This window comes from Muntiacus reevesi, chromosome 4 (assembly GCF_963930625.1).
Source record: "Muntiacus reevesi chromosome 4, mMunRee1.1, whole genome shotgun sequence".
Lineage (NCBI taxonomy): Eukaryota > Metazoa > Chordata > Mammalia > Artiodactyla > Cervidae > Muntiacus > Muntiacus reevesi.
In genome coordinates, this window is record NC_089252.1 from 74116882 (window position 1) to 74139319 (window position 22438).

Genomic DNA, 22438 nt, shown 5'->3' on the forward strand with positions numbered 1-22438 from the left:
TCTCCATGATAAGTTTACACATTAAGATCAGACAAAAGGGCAAACAGAATATTTTGAGTGTCAGCAGAATATCAGTGAAACACACCCTATGTTTAAATCTAGTAAAATGAGTTATGGCTCTGAGTGTGGGCTGAAAACGCCCAGGAGAATTGTGTTGTGCACGCAATAGTTCCTTTCTAGAACAGAGTGTAACAGGAGTTCCTGTCACTGGTGATGTGTTTGTATGGGACATGTGGAATTGATCAGAGTCACCTTTTGTTTGGCGTGGTGTCTCTGGGCTGACCGCCAAAGCCTGCCCAATTTTCTCTGGGGAGGTGACTCTAGGCAGTGGGTGAGGCTTCCATACTGACCTTGGGAGCCACAGGTAGGGGTTGGTTCCTCCTCAGGACAGACCAAGCCCATAGAGGAAGATGGGGACTCTCCCTCCAAGCTTGTCGTCATGTGCCCTCTCCACTTCTCCCCCTGTCTTGTAATAAGGACTTTTTTTTTTCTTGTACAAACCACAAAGAAACCATTGTCTCTGGCTCTTGTGATTGTTGTTTCTTGGTCAAAGGGGACGCCAACGTGCAGATTGCCAGCATCTCTGAGGAATTGGCCAAGAAGACAGAGGATGCTGCTCGCCAGCAGGAAGAGATCACACACCTCCTCTCCCAGATAGTTGATTTGCAGAAGAAGGCGAAAGCTGTAAGGCTTCTGTTTCTCTAACAGTTCTGAGATCGAGAAGGGGGCCATTTACCCCAAAGACAGTGCCCTTTGGATTCATATTTTAGGAAATTGTGCTGTCCGTTGAGAACTTTTGCTGAAGCTTAACAGATTCAGTAGCATAAAACTGGTTACCCTGAATTGGCAAAGGGATCATATTTATCACTATCTATTTTCCTAAGAAAAGTCTGCAAATGAATAGAACTCATTAAGACATATAAAGGTGCTATAAATAGAGAGTTTGGGAATTTAAGGTATAAATCATCTAGGTTAGCGTGTCTCCTTACACAGGGCACCTGTATGTTCTGCACAGAACAATGTCCCCTTTTGATTTAAGATGAAGCAGCAAAAAACCAATTGTTTCCCACATCAGGCCTTTGCTAGAAGCCCAAGGTGAAAGACTATCAGAAAGCAGCTGTGATTATGGAAGTTGTTGCTTAGTCGCTAAGTCATCTCTGACTCTCTGCAACCCCATGGATTGTAGCCCGCCAAGGCGCCTCTATTCAGGGGATTTCCCAGGCAAGAATACTGGAGTGGGTTGCCATTTCCTTCTCCAGGGGATCTTCCCGACCCAGCGATCGAACCCGCATCTCCTGCATTGGCAGGCCGATTCTTTACAGAATTCTTCCCAGAGCCACCAGGGAAGCCCAACTATGGATGTGGAGGTGGGCAATAGGGAATGAATAGACATAGGAAAGACATTGCCTTCAAAGCTAAAAGACAAAATTTTACTCCAGTATAAGATAAAAATCTCCTTGTGGATGTGTGATAGGATCATAATGGATTGGTTAATAAGTGGGAAAATGTTAGACTTTGCTAAGTGTCTTAAAAGAGAAGCTGACTTCCCTTTGTCACATTCTAGTGTGCAGTGGAAAATGAAGAACTCGTCCAGCACCTGGGGGCTGCCAAGGATGCTCAGCGGCAGCTCACGGCCGAGGTGAGTGGCTCTCCCTCATTTCATAAGGCCCCCATCCCAGTTCAGGCACATCAGCCTCCCTCTGACAGGCTGTGGGTCCCATCCTTCTTAGTGACTATTTTGATAATGAATTAAATGTCATTCTTACTCCTAAGGCAGCTCCCAGTTCCACTGTCGCTGGTCACAAGCACCTGGGAGGCTGGGCTATTCACCAGCCTGGAGCCTGGCGTGCACGCACTCCTGACAAACATTCCAATAAGGGAGAGGACACCAAACATGGTGTACAAAAGGAACCCCGTTCAGAGATGGGAAGGAAACGAGGGAGTGATGATTTGCCCTCTCATTTGTTTTGTTTCAGTTGTTAGTCTTTTAGGAGATTTCTGAGTCTGCAAGCTTGCCCTAAGTTGTAGAAAAACTGTGCCTTGAGGACTGTTTGGCCTCAAGTCACAGGACAGGCGGTCCTGCTAGGGGGCCAGGACATCTGTTAGTGATCCCGGGTCTTCCGGGCTCGTGGGAGGTACCTGGTCTCACCATTCCAGCCCTTTCTGCTCTTTCCTGGTCTCCCGCAGCTGCGCGAGCTGGAGGACAAGTACGCGGAGTGCATGGAGATGCTCCACGAGGCACAGGAGGAGCTCAAGAACCTCCGGAACAAGACCATGCCCAACACCACGTCCCGGCGCTACCACTCGCTGGGCCTGTTTCCCATGGTGAGTGTCCACCTGCCGCCTGGCCACCCGCCTCCCACCCTCAGCCTCGCAGGCGCTCCTGGGAGGAGGGCAGGTCTGGAGCTGAGTCTGTATGGGTGGCTGACTTCTCCCTTTTACAGCTTGGATCTGGATCCAAATTGAGGGCTTGTGAGCCCAGCCAGTAGCATCTTAACCACACGAGACAAGATAGTTCTTTATTTTCCATCCTTCTGAGTCTATCTTTTTTACCCCTGCCCTTAGAAGATAAATTTAGTAGGAACTGGATTTAGTAGGCACCTCAGATATTTGGAAGATGCTATTTCTACATTATTTTTTCGTAGAGTATGTGCTATTTGGGCCTCACAAGTGCATTCCAGAATTCTTAGGTTGCCTTATGGTTCTACTCATTCTTTGTATGCTGATTAACAATTCTCCCACTGGTTCTGGTATCTGTAATATGAAAAAATATTTCCCTTTGTGCTGTGTGCAGTATTTTTAATATTTTTTATATTATTTCCCCACAATCTTATTTTTTTAGCTCTGGCCTGATCTATTTCGTGTTTATGCTTTAGGGGAATGTGGTTGAGAAGAGGGCTTTCCAGGAGGCTGACCTCTCCCAGGGTGCGGGGTGGGGGAGGTTGGGTGGCACAGGGTGGAGCCCCTCTGCTGGTCATTTCCCAGTAATATTTGGTTGGGGAACTTTCTCATTTTATCTTCTGTCAAACTAGGGCCCCTTGAAGGTGGGGACCCATGTCTTATTTGCTATCTCCTCCTTCCCTATCTTTATATATTTTTTTAATTTTAACAGTTTTTAATGAAAGCTGTAGACAAGATGACTTTATTCCTGCATCTTCTCAATTGTTTCTTCCTTATATTTGCCGTTTTCCTTTCCTACTTGGTGAGATTTGGCTTTCCGTCCGAGGATCTTTTTGCCGTCTTTGTCCAGTTTTAGTCTGGTGATGACCACCTTGCTGGGGTGAATGCCCACATGGACAGCTGTGCCATCAGCCTTCTCCCGCTGCACTCCTTCAGTGTCGATGCCGTATTTCTTCCTATCAACCTGGACTACTTTGCCAATTTGCTGCCCTTTGTGGTGCCCCTGTACAACCTGAACTTCATCATCCTTTCGGATGGGCATGGATCGAACGTTGTACTTCTATCTTAGCTCTTTATTTATTTTATTTTTTTGTCTTAGTTCTTTAGAAAGAGGAGAAGACATAATTTTCCTGCAAATGTGGGAAGGTGCATTGAAATGCCTTTTTCGATTCTTGCTTCGGTCAGAAGTCACAAAGGGACTGAACTTCACTTTGGCCACTGGCGCTTCAGCGATGGCCACAGAAGGGAGAAGATCTTCTTCCCTCTCTTGAATCCTCTGCACCTGGTGCAGTGCTTGGCATGTTGTAGAGTCACAGGTCCTCACTAGACATTAGATCTGGGTGGCTGAATCAACAGACTGAGAAACCAGCCACCAAGAAGGTTTCAGGCTCTGTTTCAGTGGTTTGATGAAATACCAGTTCTCTCTGAGAAGAGAATAACTTTTGAGGAAAAGCCCCCTAAATGAGATAGGCATGGAGGGCTGTATAAATATTTGTGAAACCTGGTCCCTTTTGAATTGGCCTTTACTCGGGGCTCTTACTCCTCCCTACCCCCCACCCCATTGCTGACATTGTTACCCCGACCCCTTGCTGTCTGGCCCACTTTGCCTAAATCATAGTCTCCTTTTCTCCTTTGATTTCACATATAAAGTCAGGCTGGAACTCTCTCTCAGCCTGACTGAAAGCTAAGGAAAACCAAAAAGAAAGACACAGCATCAACAGTCAACTTTCCCAGGAGCACATTGGTGATTCAGTGATCCCAATGAAGGCAGACAAGGACACTCTGTCCCCCAAATCCACTGATCTTGAGCTTACTGTGCTCGGCTTACAAATAACCCATGTAACTCTGTATATCCCCTGCTTCACTTTCCCTTCTTCCCGGCTTCTCGTCTCTTAGGGCCATCTTGTTTCCTGCATTCCTGGGATTCACCCTCCTGCGTTCCCCGCTCTCAAGGACAGATGTATTTTAAAACTAAACCATGCCATAAGAAAAGCTGAATTGAAGGTTTACATGAATTTCTTTTTGAGAGATTGAGTCTCAGCTTTTATTATTTGCTGAGGTGGAGCTTTTGTTTGCCTTTTTCTGCTGTTGGCAGAGCTCAGTTTTTGAAGAGGGCTATTTATAAAGTGCATTATGCATGAAAGGTATTTAAGGCAATCTAAATCTTACATCATGCCCATGCTTCTGAAGCAGATCTGCCTCCCTTGCTCCCAGCCCCCTCTAACTGCTGAATAAAACAGCGAGTAGCAGTTTTTCTCAAGTATGTTCCCAATTCTCTCACCTTATGGCAATAGTTCTTAATCTGGGATCTACAGACAGGATTCAGGGGGCCCGTGAACTTCAGAGGAAGATTTTATCTTTTATGTTCATTAATCCCTAATTGCACTTGGTGTTTCCTTCCCTTGTGAAGGTAGGTAACAAACCGCAGCAGCTGCGGTAACAACCACAGCAGCACGGTCATCTCTGGGACTTTGTCATCCATCGAAACCACATGTCTTATCATAATAGCACTTGTCAGTTGCCACAGATGTCCCAAAATACCACCTGTGCTAAACTCCCGCTCAGAGTGACAGTTGTTGCCAGTTACTCTATCACACTTGCTGTTATTAACATTTTAGTAATTAACTCCATGTATTTGGCTCCTCTTCAATCCTAATTATGTCATTCATTTATAAACATCATTCTGATGCTTCATCACCTCATCCATAGCGTCCAGCACTCCCTTCCTTGCCTCCACTCTCAGACCTTACTTCCCACTAGTTTGTCTTTTTTTTTTTCCCTCCTTCATCTCCTGAATCTTTACTCTGAAGTCCCTTCTTGAAGGACTGCCCACTGGACGGAGCTCCCCATGAGCTCACCTGCTCTCGTCTCCCTTCCCCTGGAGCACCTGGCTGCTATCTCTTCTCTGGCCACCCCTGCGGGGGCCACACACTCATATTCTCCTCTAGAGACAGAGCAACTTCAATTGCTCACTCGCTGTGTGTCTCCCGGCTTTTCCCAGGACTCCTTGGCGGCGGAGATCGAGGGAACCATGCGCAAGGAACTGCAGCTGGAAGAGTCGGAGTCACCAGACATTGCGTAAGGCCTTGGTCCTCAGCTCCCAGGGGCTGTGGGGTGGGCGCCAAAGTGCAGGACTCCCTATGGGCCTTCCACAGACGATCCAGATTAAGGGAAATTAGAGAATGAAGCCGACAACAACATCCTCCTTCCAACTGGCTTCTCTGGTTGGGTTTTAAATACATATTATGAACTTGTGGAAAGTTGGGGAAGGGCAGATGTATTTCCCATCTCTTGTCACACAAGCTCTGTTTTGACACCCCCACTCACTTTTATCTTTCTTTTTGATGGAAAACATTACTTTAAAATATTTTTAACATCTGTTAAGGAAAGAAAAATAGGATGCAGTGTGAGATACAGAGAAGGGCTTCCCAGGTGGCTCAGTGGTAAAGAATTCACCTGCCAATGCAGGAGACATAGGAAACTCGGATTCGATCTCTGGGTCTGGAAGGTTGCTTGGAGAAGGGAATGACAACCCACTCCAGTGTTCTTGCCTGGAAAATCCCATGGACAGAGGAGCTATGGGGTCACAAAGAGTCGGACACGACTGAACACGCATGCATGTATGTGTGAGGTACAGAGAGCTCTTTGGGAAGGTGTGAGCAAGGCTTCCATTTCCTTTCTGCATACATTTAGGGGTGTCCGCCTTTATCATCTCTCTTGCTAACTTGAGACCTTTCACTTGACCTGCTTAGAGCTGTAAGAAACCTGGAGCTTGATTTAATCAAGTTTTCTCTGTATCCAAATGGCATAGACAGATCTTGGAACCCCAGGAGCGACCAGTGTCCCTAAACCTCAGTGCATGTGTGAAGCCGTTTGCAACCCAGAAAGAGGCAACCATTACAGAAACACACCTACCATTTTCTCCTTAAAAGGGAACAAAAGAACAGTGCGGTTCTGCCCTTAGAGATGGCAATTTCCAGGGAGGGAAAGAAAGAGACTCATCTAGTGTTTATCATCTCATTATAAACATTTAAGACTAACTTGAAGTCACACTTTTAAAAAAAATATGAATGGTTGACAAAGATTCATTCTATAAAAATATTTTGAGCCCTGCTATGTGCTGAGCAGTAAACACTGCCCTCCTGAAGTTTGCATTCTAGAGACTATCAAGAAGACTAGGTGGGAGACAAAAGTTAGTATTAAGTATCTTTGTAGGTCAAGCTTAAGGGAAGTAGGAAGCAGTATCACTCTTGCCAGCATCACCTTTAGCACACAGCCATGTAGTGGAGCCTTGAATTCTGTGGGCGTTGAATCTCTTGAATTCCAGCCAACACTCTAAGAAACATATGGGAGGTACAGGTTGGCGGGTTGCTTAGGGGTCACAGTGGACCCTGCTGCCTGTTGGGTCCTCAGTAAATAGTGTTGGGAGGGTTGAACGCCAGGGTTACTCCTGCGTCTGCTTAGTCTTGGGTGATGTTGTGCTTTCTCCCCAGTCACCAGAAACGGGTCTTTGAGACCGTGAGGAACATCAACCAGGTCGTCAAGCAGAGGTCTCTGACCCCGTCCCCCATGAACATCCCTGGCTCCAACCAGTCCTCAGCCATGAACTCCCTCCTGTCCAGCTGCGTCAGCACCCCCCGGTCCAGCTTCTACGGCAGCGACGTTGGCAACGTCGTCTTGGACAACAAGACCAACAGCATCATCCTGGAAGCAGAGTCAGCCGAGCTGGGGTGAGCCAGCCGGGGACTTTTCTCTTTCTGTTTGGGGGATAGGTAGGGGGTGAGTGAACACAGGTCCAGTCGTCAGAAGAGGGAGGCCTGAAAAGTGTAGACCTTTCAGTTCTCATATTCGTTGTGCCAACCGGCTGAGCTAATGCTTATCTTGATGCTGGTATGTTAACCAGTTTAAAGGGTTGTAACAGGACACACCAGAAGTCAGCTTTTCTGTAAAATGTTGGAGGGGAGGATAAATGAATATTTTTTCCTCTTAATCTCTATCTGTTAGGCATTTATTTCATGAACCCCTTTGTAGCTTGGATTCTGAAAGGCTGAGGAGGACTCAGGCTCTGTCTCATGACCAGAATCTGGCTTGCTTTAGAAAGTAGGGTGCAGCGTGCCTGGCAAGTGCCCACCACACTCTGCATGCCTTGGGTGGGTCCTCCTTGGCGGTGGTCTCTCCCTGTCCTCCTGAAGCCCTGCAGGAGCCGCACCCCCACCCTCATTGTCCATCCTTTTCCTATGACTTAACAAAATTGGTTTCTGTGACCAATGAGTCAGATAGTTGGAAAATGCTTGATCAGAACTCTGAGGTTTTTTTGGACTTAATTATTATTATTTCTCTTACTGAAGTATAGTTGCAGAACAGTCTTATGTAAGTTATAGGTGTATGATACAGTGATTCACAATTGTAAAGATTATAATCCATTAATAGTTATTGTAAAATATTGGCTATATTCCCTGTGTTGTATAATATATCCTTGTAGCTTACTTATTTTATACAAAGTAATTTGTACCTCTTAATCTCCTGCCCCTATATCGCCTCCTCCCCACTGATAACCACTAGCTTGGATCAGAACTCTCTTAGAGCTCTCAGCTCCCGAAATTCAAGAGGAAAAAGGCACATCCCTGGAGCCAACTGTCCTGTTGGAGACCAGGAATTGCAGCCTGAAGGTTTCTTCCCGAGGTGTCACGAGGGAGATGTTTGTAGGGGCTGGGTTTATTATGTAGGGTTTGCAAGTTTTCCTTGCACCTTAGTGTCCCCTCCTCACCTCCCTCAGGAAGAAAAACCCAGCAGAGGGAACTGTTCTTCTGGACAGGCATTCGTTTCCCCGTTTTTGCCTGCATTTAGCAGCTTGCCTTGGTTCCCTTAGAAGTTCCAGCGGCCACCCGGAAACTAGTAGTAAGGACGGTGCTGTCCAGCGCCCTCTGCTGGCTGCTCCGCGCTCACCCGCCGTTTCCCCTCCTAGAAACGAGGAGCGGAGTAAGAAGCCTGGCACGCCGGGCACCCCGGGCTCCCACGACCTGGAGACGGCGCTGCGGCGGCTCTCCCTCCGCCGGGAGAACTACCTCTCGGAGAGGAGATTCTTCGAGGAGGAGCAGGAGCGGAAGCTCAGGGAGCTGGCGGAGAAGGGCGAGCTGCTCAGCGGCTCCCTGACGCCCACCGAGAGCATCATGTCCCTGGGCACGCACTCGCGCTTCTCCGAGTTCACCGGCTTCTCCGGCATGTCGTTCAGCAGCCGCTCCTACCTGCCCGAGAAGCTTCAGATCGTCAAGCCGCTGGAAGGTGATCACAAGGGGCCTCGGCCCCTCTCTGCCCTCCTCAGCGACTCCCTCTGGTCCCTGATCCACCACCGGAAAGCGGGCAACCTCTGTAACGCCTACTCCTTTTTCTTCCGCGATAGCCACCCCCGCTGCTGGTTTGAGTTCCTCTGAGTGCCCCGGCCTCCTCCTCTCCCGGTGTAGGTTTGGAAATGCACACAAAGGCAGCCCAGACTAACCTCCATCAACTAAGCCAAAGAAAAGAAAATGTGTTTGGCGCTGGTCTCCTAATTCTCTTGCATTCAGAATCTTTGAAATATAAATGTTGAGGGAAGGCAGAGGCGCTCCTGACATCCTCAGGAATTAACTAGGTCATGTCAGGGGGCTCTGGGGAGTGTAGAGAATTGATGCTTTGACTTTTCAGAAAATTTGGTGTCAGGGAGCGGGTGCAAAGCTAATGCTGTTTTAAATTGTTTATTCAGTAATGAGAAAGCAGTTTCCTGTTTGTTGACTCACATGTTCTGCTTTGATCGTCAAATAAAAAGGGTGTGGCTTTCTTCAGATGCAGTGTGTTCTGAACAAGGCTTCTAGACCGCCACAGTTTGGGGGCCGGGAAGGGGGTGGCTGTGGAGGAAAGTGAGCTCTGTACCTCCTTAAGCCAACCTTTTCCAGGGGCCATTCAGGTTTTAGTATCAGGAACACCCTAAATGATTAAACTCATGGAAACACTTTTCTTTCTTTCTTTCTGCTTTCAGCATTATCAAGTATGTTCCCTTTACTTATCACTGCCCTGCTAAGAACCATCAGGTGTTTGTAACATTCATTTTTTTCCCCTCCTTAAGTTTGAAAACCTATGAGAGTTTGAGAAGATATTTTAGCTCTATATTATTTATCTAATGCAAAGCCAAATCAGAATTTCTGTAAAGGCAGTATTTCTCAACTTCTTTAAGAACCCATTTTAGACATTAATTCCTAATCTATCCCCTCAGAAAATTTAATGTGATAAATATACTGTTTATGTATTATATGTGTATCTGTGCCTAAAAAGAGTACAGGTATTCACCCCAAAAGAACCAGTTTTCAGCCCTGGAGTGGGGGCTGGAGTATCACCTCTGTTAGGATGCATGCTGTAAGATGAGATTGTACTTGTTAAAGATCCAAGAAATGCTGGATCTCATGTTCTGAGAAGGAAGAGGGTGGGCAAACATTCTTTTTCATGATTACTTCTAAATTGTATAATGTAGGTCCTTCTTAGATTTCAGAAGAGGGATAGCTCATCCTTTTTTTAATTTATTCAGTTGTAAGCTTGGTGATTGTTTTCTGATTCACTATTATGTCTGTTTTTCTTTCAATAAAATTTTTCATTTCTGCAATTTTACTTTTTGCCTTTCTTTTCTTTTTTCTCCTTTGTCTCTCAAAGGTCATTGGAATTTATCATCTTTATCTTGTCTGCTTTCTACATTTTACTTTGTGTTTCATTGATCATCTAAGGATATGTATTTGACTCATTTTCCAAGCATATTTCAGAAGAGTTTTTTTAAGAAATTATTTTGACCAAGTCATCTCTTTCTTTTTTAATCTTGTGACATAGATAGCAGTATTTCTGTGATAAATTAATAGAATAAGAGGAAATCCCATTAGATTTGCGAGATAAATTTCATCTATAGAACTCTGTTCACCAGGAACCTCTATCACTACCATAAAAAGTCATATCTTGTCAATATGGGCTGTAAGGTATTCTCATGATAGAGTCTATCCCTCTGGCTCCATTTTATAGTCCTCTGACTTCTTAAATGTTTAAAATACAATCAACTTTTTTTCTTCCTCTGCAATTACCTTTTTGTGTTACTGTGTTTATTTTGATATGGTGGAGTGCTAACATAGAAGTATGCCTGATGCTGGGTTCATTATAGCTCTAACTGTGGTGCTGGCTAAGTTACTTCACCTTTTTGAGCTCTGTTTCCCTTATTGTAAAATAGGGCTTACATCTGCCACACAAGATTGTGGCAAGGAATAAACATGATGTGTTTTGCATTATGCTCAGCATCTATTAGGTACTTATTAACTTGTAGCCTCCTTGAACTTGTCCCTGTTCTGGTAACTCGGGTAAAAAGGCTAGCCTCACCAGTGTTGAGACCTGGACCAGCATTGCGCTGGTGCCATGTTCTTACAGCCTTTTTCACTGGACCGCCAAGAAGCTGGTAGGATTCCCATGTTCTCCAGTGACCCAGGTAAATGTACCTGGGTTGAGGCCCCTGGAGAATGTTGGCTGGGATCACAGCAGATAGCCAGTCTGTGTCTTCCATCTGTCTTCCTTACCTATTTAATTAATCTTGCTATCTGCTCATTGGTGTCAGCCAAAATAGATGGGCTAGGTGTTTTGTCTCTTCACCTTACCTTACACGTTTTAAGTAGGTGAAGAACAAACAAAACATTCAAACTAGAAAGAGATATATCTGCATGAAAAAGATGAGTTGGACAGTATTTTTTCCCTCTGTTTTGCTCTTCCTTCCTAATTATAACCAGATAGTATTTCCAGATAAACAAGTTAATATGTAATTAGGGAAAAGCACACACTTCCAAGCTGTCCATTATCCAGCAAGTTTAGTTCTAACTTTTAAGCTTCAGGTGCCCTGCTGACATAAATGGACTGAGTCTTCTTCTCCTTTGGTGACATGAAAACCTTTTATTTAAAACAGTGGGGTGTGGAAAGAAAGCAAACAGAAGGAAAAGGGTAGTTACTGTAATTATGTTTTTGCCCTATGCACACCCAGCTCCATAGACCTTCATCTTGGTGCCGACTGGGAACACATTTCCTCTCTTTGCCTGCCAGACCCCAGCGTCATTCATGTGGGCGGGAGAAGGTGATGGTAACGGGAGGTGGGGTAAAACGCCAAGTATTATGCATCTTTCAGCATAATCTTTCCATTGTAGTCTCACTAGATTCCCTTGCTCTGCATTTTCAGGGAATGCAAATAACTCGCTATACTTTGTAGGCTATTGAACTCCAAATAGAAACTCTCTGTAGCCTCATTTGTGTCTTGGACTCATGCATGGGGTGGGGAAAATGGGGCATCCTGTTGAACAGATGGAAGATGGAGGCCCACGGGACTCTTTTCTGGGCCTAGACCTCTAGCCCCACTGAGTTTTTTCCTGGTGCATTGTAAATGTCTAGAACCCCCTTCAGAAGGATGGGGAGATCTGGCACTTCCTTGACACAGTTCTTCACTTTCCAGTGTGTTTGCTTTGCCTTTAGACCCCTTCCAAAGGTAGAGGTGATGTGGCCACATTGCACCTGGGGATTTCTCATCTTCCTGCTGAGCCCTGGTTGTGCTGCTACAAGCTGGGTATCAAAATTCCTTGTTTAAAATTTCTCCCCAGTACAATTTTGTTACCAGGAATGTGGATGTGTGAATAGTGAACACAAACAGTGGGCCCATTTTGGATTACTATGCGTGGAGGTCCCCAGAAGTGGCAGGAGAAACCCCAGTGGTTGGAAACCCCATTGCATCTCCTGGCAGGCCCTGGACACCCATGAGCAAGTTTCACTGCCCACTGCGTATTCCTCCAGATTCTCACTGAGCCCAGATATCCTGGCTGGAATGCTGATGGCCTTGCTTGTTTTCAGACCTGTGGCTTGGGGAGGGAAGTGGGGTGAGTTTATGGAAAGAACTAGGCCTTTAGCACTGAACACTGACTATGCTACAATTAACTCAGTGACTTTGGAAGTTAGGTAACTTCAGTGAACTTCTGTCTGTGAAAGTGTGGGTCATAAAACTTAACCATGATGGGTGGTTCTGAGGAATGAGTCGAGGTGATACATATAAAACAAACTGCCCTGCTGAGATGTCTCTGTACAGGGTAGCTTTTTAAAAAATAGTGCCATGGAACCTAGGACTTAGGATCCCATGGACGGGTTTGTTTCATTATATGCATCTTTGGTCTTTTTTCTTTTCTTTTTGCATTTAGAATATTTTCTATTTTTATTCAATAGATTCCAGTAAAGTAGGTTGCTATTGTACTTGTGACACTTAATGCCAAGATAAACTCCAAAGTGTGTATGACCTTTTTCTGTTTTAAGTGGATTTGAAATTGCCCATTTACAAAACTCTTTCAAGACTCCTTGGCTGAGACTATCCGATGAGAAATTATTTTGCAATAGTGTTTTTGAGGCATTGCACTCACCTGGGCACAGCAGAAGGTTGGGGAGCTCAGTTACATTCCTGGACCACTTCCTGGCCCCACTGCCTGCCTGCCGTTCCCTTTTCTTTTATCTTGACTCATGAGCTGCTGGCTCCTGGCCTCCCTAGTTCCCCTTTCTGACCTTCCCCAGGGCAGCCTGGAGGGATCGCTGCCCTCCTCACAGAGGATGCCCTCAGGAAGCCAGCAGTGACAGTCTGAGAGGTTATTTGTGCACGAAGGCTCTTGCATTTTCATGCTTGAGAACCACTTTCAAAGTCTCTCTGTTGAGTTTGGCATGTTTTCAGTGTGGCAAACTTCTTCATCTGTGGAATGGGGATAGAATGCCCACCCCCAATACCAGAGCCGTGTGAGAGGTAATAATGTCCTAAGGGGGAAAGAGTTGCTCTGGCAGATGGGTTGGCAGAATCCTGGCACAGAGCAACATGCTAAAGGATCTGAGATGTTCTTCAGTACATATACTTCTTAGCCCAGGCTTCCTAACAAGGCTTAGTCCTGGACTTCCTCTCTCTGTGAGTACCTGGTGTACCCTCAAGGTCCTCAGGACACACTCTGGTGTTATTACAGACCTTACACCGTGTCATCTGAGTCCTGGGGTCTGGTGTCATTGAGGGGATTGGCTCCTCTGCTTCAGACCTCTAGGTGGACTTGTATGTTCCTTTTTTTTTTTTTTTTTGACTTGTATGTTCTTAAATCACGTCTCTTTAAGCCAATTCCCACTCCCCAAACCTGCAGCCTGTCAAGGTTCCCGGCAGCATACAGAAAACTTAGGTAAAGGGGGTGACGGCCGTGCCAACCACTTATCCATGTGCTGTGTTCATTTCTTTTGGCTTTTCTCTTGGTGTGGGTGCCTAGAATTGGTTTGACATCATCTTATTCTGCTGTCTTCCCTGTTCCCAGCATTGTATACTTGGCATAGAATCCACCCATATCCACCCCTGCCCCTCACCCCTCTTTCTGAGCTTGTTGTGCTTATTTTTTCCTCTTCTGTTTCTAAAGTGGTTCTTTGTTGGATTTGGGGGTTGACATCAGTTGCTTAAAATAAAGAGTTTGTCACCCAACATCCTTGACACATAGTATGACGTTAATTTTACTTTGTTAAAAAAATGGATTTTTGCCCTGAGATTGGTGCTCCTTCTGGGCATGGAAGGGGGTTAGGGCCTGACACGCAGCAGGAGCGGGGCAAGGCAACTCCGTGGGCATCCCTCCCAGAGTCCACCTACGACGCCCAGGGCCCCCTGGGCTCGCACTCCGCGCTGGAGGGTGGTGAAGAGCCTTCAGCTTAGACTCCCGTCCTAATCCTCTCTTCTCCCTGTCACCCCCTCCCCCCTACCCTTTCTCCTCGCAAGGTTCTGCCACCCTTCACCACTGGCAGCAGCTGGCCCAGCCTCACCTCGGGGGCATTCTGGACCCCCGGCCTGGTGTGGTCACCAAGGGCTTCAGGACGCTGGATGTTGACCTGGACGAAGTGTACTGCCTTAACGACTTTGAAGAAGACGACACAGGTGACCACATTTCCCTCCCGGGCCTAGCTACCTCCACGCCAGTTCAGCACCCAGAGACCTCAGGTGAGAGGTCCCGAGCACGTGTGACTGTCTCAGGCAGCAGAAGTTACCCAAGCCGGCCTCAGGCTTTCCCCGAGGAGATGCAGGAGCCGCCAGCGGCCGAGGAGGAGGAGGAGGAGGGGTCTGGTGAGGGCACCGCCATCAGTCCTGTGAACCTGGCACCTCTACCGGAGGCAGAGTTCCAGGCCATTCTCACTTCCGTTCCGAGCACCATCCGTAGTGGCTCTCTGTCTGTAGCTTCTGCTCGTCTGTGTGGGTGATGATGAAAGCATTACCATCGTGGGGTTCCGTTTTTTAATAGAGTCTGATGCCTCCTTTTGTAACAAATGGGTGCGGCTCCTTGCCCATCTTGGAGGTGCATGGCCCAGCAGGCTCTTGAAGGGGAGCAGGAAAGGCTGCTAAAAAGAAGTGGATTATTGCCCCATCATTCCCGCCCCCCAATCCCGAGCATCAGCTCCCCATTTCTGTTCTGGGTTGCTTCCCATGTCTAAAGGGCAGCTTTTTGAGTCCTCTGATGACCTCCAAACTGAGCTGAGCTGGGCAATTTTAGGGGCAATTTTGAGTGCTGGAATGTTCAGAAGGTTAATGAAAGGCTCTGTTACCTGCATAATACAGTAAAATTGGAAGAAGCCCAGAAAGTGTTCAGGATTTCAGACAGCACTTCAGAGATCAGCCTGTTCATTTCCTAACTGTAGTGAAGACATGTGTGTTTTCATTCTAGCTTATACATGTGTTCAAAGTGGATTTTTTAAAAGTGCTTTAGCAATTCTCCTTAATCCAGCAAACCCTAAGAGGATGTCAGTAAGCTTTTTTAGAGAGAGAACTCTAGATGAATCTGGAAAAGAGCCCTGCCTGATCTCTGTGTTCTTCCCTCCACTTCTCCCACCCACCCCCCCAATATTAAAGTTATGACCATGAGTTTGTCACTGGGATGCAAGGTCTTTGTGCTCGGGGCCCTGGGATCATAGGATCACATGGGTTACTATTTACCCAGACTTCCTGGACCTCCTCATTGCTTGGGCTGAGGGAGAGAGACCCAGATAAAGAAGAATTAACCCAATGTCATCTTCCTAATGACATTTCCAAGTCACCAGGTTTGAGAAGAGCACATTCATCTTTGTGACTGACAATTTTCATTCATGGAAGGTACAACACTCCGCATATAGTACAGAGCAGTTGAGAGCTGAGGTTCATGGTGGTGTCTCCCATCTCCTGGGTAAGTTCACACACCTGTGGCCAAGGGACTCTTTTTTAAAATTTTTTTTCCTTTGACATAAACTTTAGGTATCATCAAGTAAAGAAGATTGTTTAACACCTAGGTTTATTTTTATTTTTTAGCCATTAAGTTACCAAATTCAGCTTGCAAGGGAATGAAACTGCTTATTATTTAGGATCTTCTCACAAAGAGGAAACCAGCTTAGGTATTGTTACCTCCTTTTGTCATCAGCATCAGTGCCCTTCTGGAAGGCAGACAGTGGTGCAAGAGACACTGTGTCTGCTATTTTGTGACTGAAGCAGCAGTCATTGTGTTGAGTGTGGTGACCCCTCCCTGCAGCCTGACAGGTGAAATAGAAGTGAATGCTGTAAGTTTAAAGAAGCACCATTAGGTTCATCTTTGAAAAATTGTAGAGAAGGGATAAAGCTTATCAAGTCAGCTAAGAATATCCCTCTGAGGACAGCGGGGGCAAGGGGACCAGGTATGAGGAGCTAAGGAAAGTCCCGACCACTTTCCTAACCACAGACAGAGGCATATCTTCTTCTCTCCTTCCTCAAACCTGGAACAAATCCATCCTAACAACTCTTGAGAAGAGCACACAAACCTCCAGTGGAAACTGTAGAGGTGTCACATTGGAAGTGTGTGGCGCAAAAAGAATTAGATTGCTAAAGGGAATTTAGAGAAGGTCTGATCATCTAGACAAGGGCTCTTCTGAGATTGTTTTCTGAGTAAGATGTGTCAAAAGTTCTGTGCCAGAGGGAAAGGCATGGCCAATGATGTGGCTTTTTTTCCTCTGTGGGGAATGATGGGACCATTCTGATCTTGGAACGTAAGAAGCACGTCACTTGAAGCGAATCATCCCAGGGGCCCGGAGTGACATTAAGCACGTAATCGTGGAGTCACGGGCAGACAGATAAGCTTCCACGGGGAGGCCTGGGGCATCCTCTGTCTTGGGATTTGTACTCAGGCTGGCCTGCTCTCTGCCTTGGTCTCCTCTTTCCTGTTGCCAAACAGCATAATTCCAGGAGCTTCCATCTGCCTGGGAAGACTTACTAGGGAGAACCTTTGAAGACAGAAGGTGATTAACCTTTCTTTTCTAACAACTGGTATTATGGGAGGAAATTGGGGAAACTTGTATATTAGGCAGTTTTGTCTAGAGCCTGCTCTCTCATGGAGAAAACATTTTGAGTACTGAAAAATATTTATTAATATATTTTAATGTATTATTGTATCATTATTTGATTTTTATAATTCCATGTCTTTAAAAAGGATGAATCCTTGTTATATTTGTAAATAATTTAGATGATTAAAATGGATTATGATAAACAGTTTTTAGATGATTAGTTTTACTTCATTTCAGTAATGTATTTTGTTTTAATTCATAGAGATAAGTGTACTTTTATCAGAAATAATCTTGTGCTGTCAGTGTTTCAAATTTTAGGTATTTATGTGTAGTGAAAAGCCTGCATGTGGTAAAGGTTTAAGATTAGAGTTTAAAATCACACAGTTAGGTCAGCAGATGGTTGGTGGTTTGGGTGGACAGTCCAGTTGAATTACCTGGATGCCTTGATTCTTAAAGGGAAGACAGAGGCAGGATTAAAGCAACATAGAAGAAAGTAAAGGTCAGCTTATTTAATACTCATACACATGGAGACCATTTCCAGGAGGAGAAATGTCCTAAAACAGACTCCTACATGTCCTGGCAGCCTACGTGGCAATGGTTCTGCCGTAGAACTGTGTTATCTTTGGGGCTGAGGTCCTAAAGTAAGCGTTGAAAGCAAAAATCTCATTTGGTCAAAAATACCCTTGGAAATCCCTGAAGGTGCAGCTCTTCGGCCCTCAGAAGCAAAAACCAAGAACTAGCTTCCTTTGTAGCTTTCTTATTTGTGACATAGGTACAGGCTCTGCTCAGGCAAGTTACTTGAAGGGAAGGGAACAGCTAAAAAAAGCAGACGATTAAGGAACTGAGTATCACTCCAGCCTCCTCTGGGGCAGGGGCTGGTATGAACAAAGCCTCCAGTGGGCATTCTCTCACACTTAGTCCCACTGGGGAAGCAGGACCCAAAGGGGCTTGTGAGGGAACGCTGGCCGTGGAGACCTGAAGAATCTGGAAGGAAAAGTCTGGTACATTCATTTCACAGACCATTGTGTCTGGGAATGTTCCTTCTCGTCTCTACCTAGAGAGCTGAGGAGTTCCCACTGTGGCCAGACTTTTCAACTTTGCTCTGGTGTGCAGCAGTTATAGGAATTTGGTCATGGTGGACAAAGCCAGGATCCGCTCGCACCCCTGTATTAGGAGACGTTAAGGAAGTTCTGGGCTCTTGCATCAAAGTGTATACTACACCACAGCAAAACAGGCCAACGCAGTCTGAAGTGGAAAAATGAATGAAGAATTGCTCTATTGACTTGTCTCAAACAGCATGGAGTCAACCCTACTTAAAACTTCCAGAACAAGCCTGCTCTCTAGAAGCGCTTTCTCTAGGAACCTCATCTCTGAAAACCATAGGGGGGTGCTTCAGGGCTGGGAGGGGAATCCACGTGGGCTGTTAAGTGGGTATTTGCACTCAGCCTTTTCTAAAGTGAAGGGCCCTTGAGGGAGTACATGGGTGAGAACTGAGTTTCAGGTTTGTTATCCAGTTGTACCACCTAGTGATGCCCTGGAGAAGTGCACCCTTGAACTGGCTCCAAGAGCACCAGCTGGATGATGAACTTGGGGCAAGTTAGCCAGGCCAGCTCCCCACACATGTCGGTGGTTGCAGACAAGAAGGACAGACAAGAAGGCAAGAGGGCACGGGATCCAGCTCTGTTGACATGTTAAGACTCCAAAGAGATTGTTACATTTGCACTTTTGACTTTTTAACAGCATTCCAAAAAGTCACTTTATCTCCTGAAGATACCCCAGAAGCCACTTGAAAGAATTTCCGGTTCTGTCTGCCATGCCATGAGAATATTCCTCTGTTCAGTCACTCTTTAGATGAAACAGAGAGTAGACAACGTGGTGCCGTGGGTCAACTAAACTTTTCATTTTTTTAAGTTTTGCAGGAACCAAAAGTTGTACAGAAGCCAGAATAAGATCTTGTGATGTGGTTTTCAGTCTCTGTGCTAGAAACCTTCCTGGAACCTATGGGCTGGATGTCTGCATTGGGGACTCATGGGTCTTTCAAACTGTAGATGGGGGCTGTGTAGAAGAAATGCTTAAGAAGCAGAGAAAAAGAGTTACAGGCCCATGTTAAGCCTGGTACTAAGGGTTTTCAAATGTCATCTTGTAACACTGTGTAGTTTAAAATCACTTTTATCTTATTTTTAAAAAAGAAAAGATAAAAATCGGTTCTGCTCTATCTGAAACTGCCCTTGTTTCCCTACTCCTCAGAGAAAAACACCTGTTAAAGCTGCATTAGTCCCAAACAGCATTTATGTTAATGATGAAGCACAGGGCAAACAAAGGTTTATGGAGTTTTTCCCACATGGACTCATCACAGAACTTATTTTTCCCCAGAAAAATTCGTGCAGAGACAGTCTTGAATAATCAAGGACTAACTAAGTGTAAAAGTTCCCTTTGATAGATTAGTATTTTGTACCAGTTTCAGAATCTGGAGGAGGAAGAACAAATAAAAATAATTAAGGATTAGGGGCTTGGGGGAGGAGAGGGGGAGAAATGCAAGTTCATTTCTAAATAAAATACTTGATGAAAGTATTTGTCAGTGTTTGTACTTCTAGCTCACAACACTGCGGTCCTCCAATCAGACTGAGAAAAAGAAGGAGGATTTAAGTAGGAAGTCAGAGCGTTAAATCCAGGAAAGCCCGTCCTTGAAGGCCTCTTGTGAACAGCACAAGGTGAACTCACAGCACCGAAGGCAGGGCTTTGGGGTGCAGTAGGGCCTGGGCCCTCTCCCTGAGGCCCTGCTCCCTCCCCTGAAGACTCTTAGCGCCTGCTGCTTTGGGAATTTGCTCTCTCCTGTACACAGAACTGTAGGAATCAGCCCCTAACAGCTCTGTGGCAACTCACTCTGTCTGTGTTGTATCCCAAGGAAGGGAGATGCTGCAGCGGCCCGGCGGCCAGTGGTGACTCAGAGAGCTGGCGGGTCCAGGCGTCCCAGTGGTATTGCAGAGGGGCTGAACCTCTAGCTTTGGCACTTTTGATCCTTGTTGATTTACCTCGGTCTTCTCAAGCTGTCCATCGCTTCTGGGGAATGATGACCTCTGAATTTTAGCAGCCTTTTCCTATTCCCAAAACCCATTTGCATAAGATGGGTTTTGCTTCTGCTGATGCAACGGTGTCTAAAATGTCCATCTCACACTAGCTGTTGCGATTGAAGATCCAATATGTAATGGGGTGGAGGAGGAGGTGAACGTGTGTGACCTTTTGATTTGATATTCTGGCCATGTGTTTAAATGGAGTATGCTTCTAAGTTTAAATCCAGCCTCGCTTTTGTTTGGTTTTTTTAAAAAAATGTTCTCTCTCTTATAACCGTTCTGTCCTAATTCTACTTACTGCATTTTTCTTTCCTTCCTCCCAAATAACCCATCATGCCTGTTATTTGGGATGCTTTTCTCAGGTTTTCTGTTGCTTTTGTTTCTAGACTTCATTGCAATCAGAGAATCGTGATTGGTTGGTTGCCTTTTCTTCATAGCTTCTTCCCTTTTTATTTTGCTCACAGTCATTTCTCAGCTATCTGAGTTGCTAAACCACTACTTTTTTGATTGAGCAACAAAGATGCATAAAGGCTATTTTTACATGTGTTTCCCACACCCCTCCTGCTTTGCCTGGAGCTCCTTGAGGCTGAGAGTTTGCTCTTGTGGCTGTGATGCTGGCTGCGATGCCCGGGACTACCAGAGCCTTCCTTGCCACACAGAGACGACTTGGACCACAGTCATCGGGGCAGCCCAGTCTTGCATAGCTCTCGAGTCCCTGCCACCATTTTTGTGCTTTGGCTTTGTCCTGCCTGCCTTCAGTTTGCGTGTCTCCAATATTTTTTTTATTTCATCTAGTTTCTTGTTTTTCCTTTTTCTTTTTTAAAGACACAGTCACCTGTGTGTGGATCTGTAGGTTTGGGGCACTGATCTCTTCTGGTTTGTTTTCCTTTTTGTCAAATCCAAGAGAAAACTTGCCAATAAAGAGCTAGAAGATTCTAGTTCCAGACTTTTGAATCTTCAGCGTGCTCATGGCCTCCAATATCCTAATCATTTTTCTCCCAGGAGGTCTCTGGGGGCTGAGAGGCTGCAGGGGTGGAGTTGGTGGGGAGGAGGGAATGATCCTAGACCTCACCACGCATGCTGTTGGGAGCAACATCTTTTTTTTCCCTTTTTTTTTTTTTTTTTTTCCTTTTACATTTGAGTTGTGAATGAGGATGACCTCTACAATCATGATGTCTCCTGTAGACTCTATTCCTACTTCTCACCTGCGGTTTTCTGATGCATGGTCCTAAAGCTTCTGTGATTTACTTTGCTCCAGATCCTAGTCTTCAGCTGCCTTAACAACTCTTTGGAGCTTTCAAAGGAAATAAGTTGAGGACAACTTACTCATTTTCATCAGAAACCAGACATCCTAGAAATGGCAAGAAAGCAGCTCAGGGGGACCGGTGCTGCTTACAGTGCTGTGTGCCAGCCCAGCCCTGGCAGAGAGCCTGGGCCCTGGGACTCTTGCCAGCAATGTTGTTGCTGAGGCAGCTGAGGCTCCATCTCCCTCCCTGCCGACCACAGATAGGCAGTAGTGGAACCAGCTTCCTCAAGCCCCTTTTTGTGTAAACTGAAAAGGGAGCCCATGAGCCTTGCACTGTTTCTAGGTGTAAGTGCCTCTCCCTGCTCTGCACCTCTCCCCTCCCCTTGGCAGAGCTTGGCACCTATCTGCCAGTGAAAAGAAAAGTAAAGCAACAAAAGAAGGAAGCCGGTTCAGATCTCTGAGGAGGGAACCCAAATTTACCCCCAAGGGCCCTTTGGCCCTTCAAACTGGATCCACTACTGGCCAAAGAACGCTGATGGGAAACCCTGTCTGGATTGGGTTGGAAGCTGGAATTCGATGCTCTGCATGCCACCGCTCAAAAGTGTGGTTGTTTTGAGGGACCACCTTCGACCCAGAACATTCGCGTTTCACCTTCCTCGCCCAGATCCAGTTTACAAGGTAGCTCATCGCTTCTTGCATCTGTCGAGGGCCATGCGGGACTCTGGCTTTTCTCGTGGGTGTACTTGGATGCAAGGACTATATCTTGTTCCTCCCCTCCCCCCAATTTAGCCCACCACCCTGGGAAGTGCATGTCACAGACCAACTCCACCTTCACCTTCACCACCTGTCGCATACTGCATCCTTCAGACGAGCTCACGCGGGTCACGCCAAGGTAAGGGACCCAGCCGCAGGGTGGGCAGGGTGGGGTGAGGTGGGAGCACTCCCTGCGAGACTTAATGTCAAGGAAAGCTGAAGTAGAAAGAGGGTTGTTCAAAACCAACTCCAGCCAGTGGAAGCATCTCTCACCTGTTCAAGTCCCATCCTTTTTTTTTTTTCAAATCAAGACCCCTATTGATTCAGATCCAGTACAGAATAGAGAGACCTGGACCCACTTTAAGTTGCCTTCTTATTGGCCATGAAAGATTCTTAGGCCCCGCCTCAACCAGCTGAAGTTCAGGGCACTACCGCAGACTCTAAGGCCAAGTCTGTTGGCCTTTTGCCCCAGAATTTGCCAGTAGAGCATGTTCTTTCACAGAATGGAGTTACTGAACCCTGTGGTAGCCCTTATGCCTCTGGAAATAGCCCCAGGAACCATGCATGCATCACAGCCACACTGTAACAACCCAAATGATAAAACTTG

General features: G+C 46.0%; 1 protein-coding gene and 1 pseudogene across 6 annotated transcripts in view; one reads left to right on the forward strand and one right to left on the reverse strand.

Annotated features, from left to right (window-relative positions):
- The window catches only part of TRAK1 (trafficking kinesin protein 1), a 99049-nt gene that overhangs the window by 72183 nt on the left and 4428 nt on the right, over positions 1-22438 (forward strand). For 2 of the 6 annotated variants that reach the window (XM_065933106.1, XM_065933102.1), the window contains exons 8-15: positions 554-684; positions 1565-1639; positions 2188-2325; positions 5402-5478; positions 6894-7130; positions 8366-8682; positions 14207-14548; positions 21868-21970. In XM_065933106.1, coding sequence (XP_065789178.1) covers positions 554-684; positions 1565-1639; positions 2188-2325; positions 5402-5478; positions 6894-7130; positions 8366-8682; positions 14207-14548; positions 21868-21970 — 1420 coding nt within the window. Of the gene's footprint in view, positions 1-553; positions 685-1564; positions 1640-2187; positions 2326-5401; positions 5479-6893; positions 7131-8365; positions 10036-14206; positions 14549-21867; positions 21971-22438 lie in introns of those variants that run through there. The other 4 variants (XM_065933103.1, XM_065933107.1, XM_065933105.1 and 1 more) reach the window with 3 other exon arrangements.
- LOC136166332 (large ribosomal subunit protein uL24-like) lies at positions 3143-4882 on the reverse strand (annotated as a pseudogene).